The sequence below is a fragment of the Cnephaeus nilssonii genome, assembly GCF_951640355.1.
Source record: "Cnephaeus nilssonii genome assembly, chromosome: 19".
Classification (NCBI taxonomy): Eukaryota; Metazoa; Chordata; class Mammalia; order Chiroptera; family Vespertilionidae; genus Cnephaeus; species Cnephaeus nilssonii.
The window spans coordinates 39,127,648-39,138,826 of NC_137090.1; the positions used below are offsets into that span (position 1 = coordinate 39,127,648).

At 55.3% G+C, this 11,179-nt stretch overlaps 1 protein-coding gene across 1 annotated transcript; it reads right to left on the reverse strand.

Annotated features, from left to right (window-relative positions):
- Positions 1–2,563: 2,563 nt before the first annotated feature.
- On the reverse strand, positions 2,564–11,179 carry ARRB2 (arrestin beta 2). The gene is made up of 15 exons (XM_079799280.1): positions 11,066–11,179; positions 8,174–8,204; positions 7,558–7,618; positions 7,404–7,448; positions 6,991–7,187; positions 6,662–6,721; positions 6,188–6,255; positions 5,933–6,068; positions 5,564–5,648; positions 5,008–5,080; positions 4,597–4,734; positions 3,721–3,804; positions 3,546–3,625; positions 3,390–3,444; positions 2,564–3,119 (listed from the first exon to the last, which is right to left on the reverse strand). Exons 1-15 carry the CDS (start codon positions 11,086–11,088, stop codon positions 3,026–3,028), a joined length of 1,230 nt encoding a protein of 409 aa, XP_079655406.1. The 5' UTR covers positions 11,089–11,179; the 3' UTR covers positions 2,564–3,025.

Genomic DNA, 11,179 nt, shown 5'->3' on the forward strand with positions numbered 1-11,179 from the left:
TAAACAAAAAAAAATGCAAATTGAAACTAGGGAGATGTCACATGTCACCTGTTTGATCGGCAGTGATAAAAAAGATGCTCACCGTCTTTAACCCACCAACTCTACTTTATGAATTTGCTCTATAGACATACTTTACATGGGCAAAGGACATATCTTCAAGGACAATTACTGTAATATTGTTTGAATTAGCAAGAGTGGACCTCCATGTCTATTGATAGGAAACTGGTAAAAATAAATGTCAACCCATGGTCAATGAGGTAGATCTCTGTATTATTAAGGGAATGCTGCATTACTAAAGGAAAAAAGCAAGGTGTAGAAGAGTGTTCATAGTATGCTACTACCTGTATTTAAAATGAGGAGCCCTAACTGGCTTGGCTCAGTGGATAGAGCGTCGGCCTGCGGACTCAAGGGTCCCAGGTTCGATTCTGGTCAAGGGCACATACCTTGGTTGCGGGCACATCCCCAGTAGAGGGTGTGCAGGAGGCAGCTGATGTTTCTCTCTCATCAATGTTTCTAACCCTCTCTCCCTCTCCCTTCCTCTCTGTAAAATATCAATAAAATATATTTAAAAATAAGGGGGAAATATATAGTCATGTATATATGACTGAGTTTGAATAATAACTTTGGAAGAGTAATCAAAGAACTGGGATAGTGGTTACCTCTGGGAATGAGAAATGGGGGGCTGGAATCAGAGGCAGGAGGATGCCTTCTTTTCACTGTTTACTGTTTGAAATTTTTAAAAAAACCACCCACGTTTTTATCTTCTTAAAAACATACAAAGCTAAAAGAAAAAAGGCATTGTTTCTCAAAACGTGTGCTAATTCAAAATCCCGATTTCTTGGATTCTTCCTGGGACTACTGAATGGAATCTGGGAAGGGAGAGCCTAGGACTCTTGTTTTCCTTTTGCATTCCAGAGGATTCTGATTCACCCGAAGTTTGAGATCCATGGGCCAAGAGCTCAGAGGTCAAAGAGCAGGTTCATGGGAGTCAGGGATGTGACTAAGACCAGGGTGTGCAGGGTGTGCTACTGTGGAGAGGTAAGCAAGGTCATTGGCATTTTGGCAGCGCTTGAAGCCAGTGGGTAATGACTTAATTAGATGTTATGAGCTGTCATAGGCTTGTATGGGCTGTCCTATCTGCCTTACCAGCCGCATCTGGAGCTACTTTGCTCGTGGCTCTTTGTCGTTGTCCCTCTGGCCTTTCAGTCCCTGAATAAGCGGTTCCTTTCTGCCTTCACTCCTGTTGCCACTGCCTGGAATGTGGACCTCCCCCTGATGGTTCAGTTTTCTGCTCAAAGGTCACTTCCTCCAGGAAACTTCCCCAAACCCCAGTCTAGCTCAGAGCTCCCTCTTATTCACGTGTTCTTATAGCTGCTGTGCTTCTCCTTTGGAGCACAGATATTGTGATTAAATAATTAGGGAATGCTTTAATGTTTAGTTAGGTCCGTGGTCGGCAAACTGCGGCTCGCGAGCCACATGCGGCTCTTTGGCCCCTTGAGTGTGGCTCTTCCACAAAATACCACGGCCTGGGCGAGTCTATTTTGAAGAAGTGGCCTTAGAAGAAGTTTAAGTTTAAAAAATTTGGCTCTCAAAAGAAATGTCAATCGTTGTCCTGTTGATATTTGGCTCTGTTGACTAATGAGTTTGCCGACCACTGGGTTAGGTCACTGCTATGTCCCTATGCCAGTGATGGGCAACCTTTTGAGCTTGGTGTGTCAAACTTCACCAAAAAACTGAGCATAACTCGGGTAGTGTGTCACTTTGAGGAAAAAAACATTATTTTGCAAATGTTTCATCCTCGGCATGCGGCCGCCTCAGCGGCCGCGTGTCATCAGAAATGGCTGCGCATGTCAGTGCTGACACGCGTGTCATAGGTTCGCCATCACTGCCCTATGCTATGCCTGGCACATAATTGGGACTTAAAATCAAGATTGTTCATGGGATGAATGAGCCTTAAAGAGGAAAAGGAGAGAAAGCCTGTGCCACAGGAGTGGCAGTGGGTGGTGGAGGTGAGGAATGTCAGTGGAGTGTTCCTCTCTCCAGCCCAGCCTCGGGTTTTGGCCAAGCCTCAGGGAGTCTCTGATGAACATCAGAGTTGGATGTTGCTGCTCGGACTTGCCCACGGCAGCACGACTCTCTGGCCGCCTAAAGCCTTGGCTTCCATGTCCGAATGTAAGTACCAGGCTCCACGGAGAGTGTGACTTCTGTCTGGCGAGGCTGCCGCTGAGCCCCAGGAAGGACTGCTTGAGTAACCTAAGGAGCAGTGGCAACGAATACACTAGGTCAGAACAGGTCACCGTGCGGTCACGTGTGTGGGCCGCAACAAGGAAGAGTCTAAACTTTGTGGCTTTTTCCAAACTGTGCCCTTGAATTTGGACTGCCCAAATTAAGTTTCGATGTTTACCTTGGAACACAGCTACAGCCCAGTCACTCAATAAACATTACTTGACAGCCTGCGGGCCAGGTGCCATGTGGGTACAGGGGAGAGATGAGGTCCTCACCCACGAGCTAACAGACTCATGGATGAGCACATTCCTCCAACGCTACATAGAAAACACATACTCGCATGCCTATTAAAAGGTTTATTCTTTATGCTCAGAAACAAAGAAGTGGCTTTGCCCCTGCAAAGGGTCTCAGCTTGAAGGAATGGGAGGCAGATAGTGACAAGAGGGAGTGAGGTTGAGTGTGCAGTTCTGTCTCCCCCTTTTTCCTACTATCACTCCTCTTTTCAGCATCCCCCTCCAAAAATTTTCAGCATCCCTTGCCACCCACTGGGGGGCGGGGGTTGGGGCAGTACAGCTGTAGTCAAAAAATTAATGCCCATGTTCAACAGGAGATGGGTCCAGTGCGTAAGGGGGAGGGGCCGGGATAGGAGAGGGAGAGGGGAGGGAAGGGGTTGGTTGAGGAAGCTGCTGGAAGGAGGGGAAGGGACAAGGGGCTGGGACCCACCCCAATGACAGTGGGGGTCTTGGTCCTGCCCCTACCTCTCCCAGCACCATCCACTCCCTTCTTCCAGCCCCCCTTCCTAGCAGAACTGGTCTTCGTAGTCCTCATCCTTCATCCCTTTCAGCCGAAGCCGCGCAAAGTCCTCAAATACGATGTCATCATCGGTGGCATAGCTTGGTGGTGGAAAGTAGGGGTTGAGGCGAGGGCTTCAGACCCTCTTCTCAACTTCCCACTCTCCGCCCACAGGCCGGGGTGTTAGAGCGGCAATGGGACTGGAGATATTTGCAGGAAGGGACAAAGGAGGGGCAGTGGATTTGATGACTCAACCATCCCTCCCCACAAAGAGGAAAAAATGGCGGGGGAGGGGTAGAAGGTAGATTTGAACGTTATGGGAATCCTGGTGCAAGAGTCAAAGGTAGGGAGGGAGGGGATGAGGGTCTTACTTGGTATCAAATTCAATGAGGTTGGTGTCCACAGGGGCGTCTGTTTCAGGAGTAGCTGAGGGGAGGAGGAAAGTGGATGGGTGGGTGGGTGGGACCAGCTTTCTCCACTGGCCTGGCTTCGGGTCCTCCCTTTGGGGCGTGGGGTGACATGCTTACCTGACTGGGGTCTGGGGGGGGTGACGTGGTCATGGGGCTTGGGGTGCATAAGAACAAAAGGCAGCTCCACTGAGACATCGCTGGGGAGGGAGAGAGGCAGCATGAAGGGATGAGGACAACGCAGAGCTGGAGCAAACCACTGCACGCCCCACCCCAGGCTGCCCAACACACTCACCCACCGCGGGCCACCACCAGCTTCACCTTGACCCTGTACGACACCAGGATCCCCAGCACCTCCTTGTTGGCACCCTCTTTCACGCTGCAATTGGGGGGAGGAGCTGGATCACGGCCCATGGCCCTGCACCTTAGCCCCCCCTTAGGGCCCCCATCGGGCCCTGAGCGGGACCACAAACTCACACCAGCCGCGAGGCTCCAGCAGCACAGGCTGTGCTGTCACAGTAAGGCCTGCACGCCGTTCCTCTGCGCGGAACCCTCCCCGGCTCCTCATCTCTCCCCCAGTAAAAGCTAGAATCCTTGTCACCTAACAGCCCTGCGCTGTCTCGCTCTCCATTAGCCCTCCAACCCCAGCTGCTACTCTCTGTGGTCGTGCCCGTGTGTTCCCGCACAAAGGCACCAGGAGTGAAGCTCAGCCCTTACTCCAGGGCTGCTCCTGCCTAAAGGCACAATGAATGGCACACAGAGGCCAGCGGCGGATTTCCTCAGACACCGGCCCGGCGCACCTCTGGGTCTGTGTTTGCCGCTCCTGCCTGGAACACTCCCCCTGCCTGTCCATGCCGCCTACTTCCTTTGGGCTCTTCCTCAGAATTCACCCGGGGACTATGACTTCCCTACCACCCTATTCAGAGTTAACACACCCCGCCCCTCTCTCTACTCTCCCTGCTTGCTTTTCTCCTGAACACTGGCCACTAAACATGCTATCTATCTGCTCTGTCTGTCCTCCCTCCCCTAGAATGTAAGAGGCCTTTTGTCTCTTATTCACTGATAGAGCCTGGCACCTCGGACAGAACCTGGCACACGGCTGGTACGGAAGGAATGCCTGTCTCCTGGGCTGCAAGCGAACCCTCCCCCGCACACGCAGCCCCCCCCTCACATGGTGCTGGAAGCCAGGTTGGTGTCCTCGTGCTTGAGCTTCCCATCCAGGGCAAGGCCACGCTTCTCCCGGTTGTCGCTGAGCAGCGGGGTTACGGTGTACACCTTGCAGAACGTGGAACTGGGAGATACCTGGTCACTGGACAAGAGAACAAGACAACTGGATCGGCCGGGTTGGGCGAGGGGCAACTCCTACCCCCATCGCTAGCCCCTTCTCTCTCTGGGCACAAGTCACAAAGGAGTAGGTTTTGGCTCAAGCTGTTCAAGAAAATTAACAGCTCAGAGCCACCTGACGGGAGAGGATGGCCTTGAAAGTGGAGATTGTTCGGGAAGAATTCCACCCCCACCTCACATTCTCCCGGGTCTACTCTTCTCCCTTGAGGTTGGGACCCAGGGCTGTTCTGATACTCACTCTTGTTCGATCTGAGCCACGGGACACTTGTACTGGGCAGTGCTGAAGAGGCAGATGTCAGCGTACTGTCTCACTGTGGGGCGGGCAGGGTCAAGCAGCTCTGCATGGAGCCAAGACTGGCGCCCCGCTCCAGACCACAAGGCAAGGGCCCCGGCCCACACCACTCCCACCCCACCCCCTGGTCCTCCCTGTAGTAGTGAACACCTGATCTGTATCTCACTCTGGGACAGCCTAAATTCTTTTTAAAAAAATATATTTTTGTTGATTTCAGAAAGGAAGGGGGAGATAGAAACATCAATGATGAAAGAGAATCATTGATTGGCTGCCTCCTGCACATCCCCTATCCATAACCCAGGCATGTGCCTAGACTGGGATTCAAACCCTGAACTCCTGGTTCACAGGTTGATGCTGGCCGGGCATAGCCTAAACTCTTTGAGCCCTGCTGGGGAGAGGCCCCAGGAGGAGGCGGAGAGGAAAGGGCCCTTGAGCTGAGATGATGCCAGATCATGTGTGCAACTCCCTCCCCCAAGACCACATTCCAACCCCCACCTCCTACCAGAGACTTTGATCTTCTTGATAGTCTTGGTGGAATTGTTGGTGACGTGAACGTTGACACTGAGGGGCTCCCCGTGGTAGTACAGCTTTTGAGGGGAGGAGGGAGGTCAAATTAGTTGGTTGTTTTCACTGGTCCCATTATCAGTGTGCCCAGACACAAACACATTGCTTGGCCTCTTCCCTCTACACTTGATCTTAGCCAAAAGGCCAAGAAGCGATTGGCCTCTTCCCTCTAAACCCGAGCCCACAGCAACTCTCCACAGTTAGCTCAGGCAGCCGCCTCTGAAAACGCCACCTTGGCACGTGGCTTCACCCCTCCCCCAGGGTCTGGCCTGCACTGTGGCGCCTGCATCACTCTCTCACACCCCACCTCCTTGTCCAGGGAAGCCTCAAGGTGCAGGGACCGGTCAGACATGAGGAAGTGGCGTGTGGTTTCAGCTGAAGGCTGGGGGCCGGGTTTCTCTGGGGCAAACTGCACCTTTCGGATCACCAGCCGCACAGAGTTCCTGGGGGTGAGGGTTTATCCCTTAGACACCCAAACAGCCACTCCCACCTCCCACAGGGGCTGGGGCTCCTGGGAGCCGGGGTGGAATGGGCAAACCACAGGGGAGGTGGCTTCCCTCACCTTTTATGGCTTTTCTCTTCTAGTGATTTGGCACAGAAGGCTCGGATCTCAAAGTCTACGCCGCAGGCCTAGAGGGGGAGAAACAGTCAGGTCTTGCACAAGGCCCCTGCCGTCACCACCACCACCGCTTCCTTCCTTCCCCCCTCCCTCAGTCTTGGGCAGGAACTCTTGCCCCATCCTGGTCTGAGGAGCATAGGGCCTGGCCCTCCCTCATCCTCTGCCTGCTCAAGGCCTGGCCCCCGGCAGAGGCTTCACCCTGGCTGTGCAAGGTGAGCCCGTATACCCAGGTACATGCAGGTCAAGAGCAAGAAGCAGGGTCACACTTGAGCAGTGACCATCCCAAACACAGCCACGTCCACTGGGAACAATACTCTACCCGTCATCCCATCCTGGCTTCTCGATAGCCCACCGCCATCTCATGTGCCTGCTGGACCCTACTCTGCCCCACCAGCCTCAGAACCACTTCTCCCGTACCTTCCCGGTGTCCTCTGGGCCCGGCTGCAGGGTGACGGAGCAGGGCAGATTCTGGGGTATCTGTGGCAGAGGGAAGGGGACACTTCAGTTCCTCTGGAAGCCCCCAAGTCTTCCTCCCAATCTCCACTTAAGAGGCTGGAGAAGAAGTCCTGGGGATGAGAAGGAAAAAGGAGAGGCCCCAGGAAGAGGCAGAGAGGAAAGGGCCCTGAAGGGCGGTGGGTCTAGGGTCCCTCCTTCCTGTTTCTTCCAGATCTGCCCGTAACTGGTGCTTCACACCCCAAACACAGTCCCAGACCCCTTGCCCTGCAAAAGGTGGGGGGCATCCTCACTGTGAAAAAGAAGGGGTGGGCATGCTGGCCCAGCTTCCTCAGCAGCCGGTCCTGCAGGCGCGTGGGGGGCCGGGGCGGGTTGGACGTTGGGGGGAAGGCCTGGTAGGTGGCGATGAACAGGTCTTTGCGGAAGGACAAGCCCAGCACATCCAGGTCTTCACGGCCATAGCGGAAGGCGCAGGTGAGGGTCACAAACACTGGCAAGGGAGGGCAAGGTGGAGGTCAGGAGCTCCCCTTCGCCAGTCCTCCCAGGACCTAGCCGCAGCAGCTGCTTCTCGGCGGCATAAGACTTGCCTGAATCCTACACCTGGCCTGTGCCTCAGCCCCCCCACCTCTCCGGGGCCCCCTCAATGCCAGCCCACTTCACATTCTCTCCCACCTCCCCTTGAGCCCCTAGAGTTGGGGGCCAGTACCTTTGCGGTCCTTCAAGTAGTCAGGGTCCACAAGCACCACGCCATCTAGGAAAGGGACGTGTGAGCTGATTTCCCGGCAGGACCTGTCCTCTGTTCCTGGGCCCAGGACCTTCTCCTCTCGGGGGACAAGACGCCCCTTTGCGGGCACACTTACCTACAGGGTCCACTTTGTCCAGGTGATCTACAAAGTCCCGCTTGCCCAAGTACACAGTGAGCTGAGGGTGGAGAGGGGTCACAGGGAAGACTGGGTAGGAGGGTGGTAGGGCCTCAGAGCCTCACATGGGCTGTCCTGCCCCTGGTTTTCCCAGGCTGGGGTGTCCAGGAGCCCTGGTTCCCCCCAGTAAGCTGGAAGGGGAGGTGGTGGGGCCTCGAAGACCACCCCACTTTGAGGCTTTTTAGCTCCTCCCTAATATCTTTTCGCACCTCTGCACAGCCATCAGGATGTGTGTGTGTGCACACGCGTGTGTGGGTTTGTGGGTCACAGCCAGAGAGGGGCTGGGGGTAAGTAGGCCATGGCCTGAGAGCTGCAGGCTTGGGTTTCTGGCTCCTCCCCCTTGGTCTTGCTGAGGGACCGAGGCCTGTCCCCACCCAGCCTTGTGGCTGGCTCAGGCGGAGCAGCCTTTGTGGCAAGGGGCTTCTGGAGGGAAGGAAGTTGGCTTTTAGCTGTCACAGGAAGTGGGCAGATAGGGGTTGGGGATCATCTAGGGGCAGGCTGGGCCTTGTTAAGGGCCCAGGGAGGGTCAGGAAGAGAAGCACTGTGGGAGACTCACCTTGCAGTTAGGGCTCGACTTCTTGAAGACCCTAACAAAACAGAAAGGGAGACCCCACTGCCTCCCTCAGACTCAGCAGGGACCCGGGTGCCAGGACCTTATCCCTCCCCATCCTGAGCAGCAGAGCTCGCCCAGGAGTCCTGCCTAGCGGCTTTGTCCAGCCCTCCCCCCTCCCACTCTTTCCCAGAAAGGTAACCAGAGGTCCTTAACATTCCCATCTTGGCAGCCCCTCAAAGCTGGTTGTCATGGCAACCCCCCTCCTCCCGCACTTGTTCCCTAGTTCCCCTCCTCCACGGCAATAGCCACTGGTTGCCACAGGAACCACCCCGGCTCTTCCCAGAGGACCTCCCAGGGGGACCTGAATGGGCAGGTTGCAGTAATGTCTGCGAGAGACCTAACCCTCTTTCCATCTTCTCCGGTCTCCAGCTTCAAAGACAGCTGGAGTACTTGAAAGAGGAATGGCTTTGGCCTTTGCCTTAAAATGGTTTCTACTCTCGGCCCTACCTAAGTGTGACCTACTCCATTAACCTCTAATTCTCCCCATCTCTAATCTCAGCAGCTTAAAAGCCTGTTTGTCTTTCAAGGTCCAGCTCAGGTATCACCTCCTTTAAAAAGGGGATCAAGCCCAGACGCCGGTCACTCCTTTTTTTGGGGTTCATGTCATACCTTGTTTATGTTTTATTTGCGGCATGATCCTATGCAAGGGCAGTTAGCTGTGTACTGTCTGCTGCACTAGATAGACTGTGAGCATCAGAGGCCTTCTTCATTTAGGTATCCCCAACACAATGCCAGGCATACGAAAATGCTGCTGCTGCTGCTAACATTTCCTGGATGAATACTGTACACCCATCACTATTTAAATAGTTTCATGTGTGTTATCTCATTTGATACTCTTACTAACCCAACGATGGAGATCCCAATATTCCTATTTTATAGGTGAGGAAACTGAGGCACAGGAGTGGTCAAGTATTTTGCCTGAGGTCACGGTGTAAATGGTAGACAAACAGGCAGTCTGGCTCCGAGTCCATGCTCTTAGTCGCTGAACTATTACCCTCCCCGGCCTCTGTAACTGGCATTAAGCGTGTTGGGTTGAGAGGGATTCACTAACTGCTAAAACCATCCAGGCCTGGACTCCACCCACTGCTGCAAGAGTGGGGAAGTAGCTGGCAACGCCAATGCTCCGGCCACCTGTGGGCTTGTTCTTTGCTGCATCCCCCCAAACCACTCTGCCTCCGCGGGGACCTCTGAGAAGCTGAAATCCCGCCAGCTGGCCTCTCCTCCCTCCAGCCCCACCACCCATTTCTGCTGTAACCGCTTTACTTGCCCCTTCTTCCCAGAAGGCCAAGCTATGCAAAGGCCCTAAGGCAGAGGTGATGGAGGTCCCCCGGGTATCCCCATCCAATAAAGGAGAGTCAACACTGATAGGACGGCCAGCTGGAACGAGCGCCCCTCCTCTTGTCCCCACTTGGTCTGATTGCTATGGCATCGTCCAGCTCTTCCCCGCCTTTGCTTCTGGTTTTCCTTTGTCCCAGTGTTTCTTCCTATTCGGACCCTGGCAGAGGACCGTGACATCCACAGTCCCTTGGCCAAGTGGAGCGTCAGTTCGTGGTAATTGCCCTGGAGCAGCTGCGGGGCACCTGCCTTCTGGATCCCAACCCAGCCAGCCTCCTGCCAGGCCAGGGAGGAGCTGCACGTGTCTACTGAAGCTGGCCAAGGAGGCGGAGTGTGGGGGTGACCAGAGGGCGGGGGCACACAAGCAGATGCCCCCTCACACTTCCTGCTATTATCCACATTTCCTGTGGCCCAGAATTTGATGGGAGGAATGATGCCAAGTCAGCAATCCCCCTCTGGTCCATCCTTCTCTCTCCCCGAACCACGTCACGGAAATCGGGGGCCGCCTTCCTCACTGACTTCCCCTTTCTCTGGTTTGTTTAACCCCAAATCCAGGGCACCAATCCTTTCTCGGATTGTCTCTCTCCAATGCTGATTCGACTTGGCGCTCAGAAACCTGGGGTCTCCTACTCTCTAGGTGGGGGGTGGTGGGGCCGATATGGTAATGTTTTGCAGAACAAGGGACAGCTCAGGACCAGGCCCCTCTTCCTGATCCCCTCTGGATAGAGCTCTACAGCCCCACTCTTTTCCTCTTGTGGCTGCTCCCCAGGGACTCAGGCTTTCACCCACTGCCCCCTTGGGGGTGTTGGGTCACAACAGGAAGTGGATTGTGCTAGAGACCAAAAACCAGAACTCGGGGTGCCAGTGGAAGGAAGGAGCCTCGATTGCACATAAAACATCCGGGGAGTGGATGGGGTGCCCAGAGCAGGTACCTCCTCCCCTCACCCGCGGGAAGAGGGGTAAGGCCCAGACTTGGGGACGATCGCCAAGTACTCAGCTCTCTTAAAATGAGGCTGTTGCTCCTAGCAACCCTGGGGAAGGCAGAAGTTTGGAAGCTGAGCTACCCGGCCCTCGGGACAGGTGGGGGCAGCCCCACTGCCTGTGGGGTACTGAATCGAGGCTTTCTAGTGGCTAAGCAAGAGTCTACGGGGATCCCCCTTCCGGCATCCAGCCTGCCCATATCCGACCCCTCGGGACCGGCCACCTGCTCTTCCTTCCTCCGCCCGGGCATCGCAGCCTGCAAGGGAGAACCGAGTCGCCGGTCCCCACATCCCTGCCTGAACCCAGGCGCCAGTTTCCTGACTCCCTTCAGCACTTGCTTTCTGCAGGGACTCTGGCATGCGTGTCCCCCCTCACTACCCCCGAGGACCTAGGCGTGCGGCCCCAGATGGCTACCCCCCAGGCTCCCGATTCTCTCCCCAGGGTCCCTGTCTGTAGAGCGTCCCAGCACCCGCCCGGAGCCGCCGCCCACGTCCCGCCGAGTGGCCCCACCTCCCTTACCTAGTACCGGGTTTCTCCCCCATGGTGCGCGCACCCGCCGCCCGCCCGGTTCACGGCTCGCTCGCAGCCTCCCAGTCCGCTGCCAGGTCCCTGCTCCTCCCTGCTCCTCCCCAC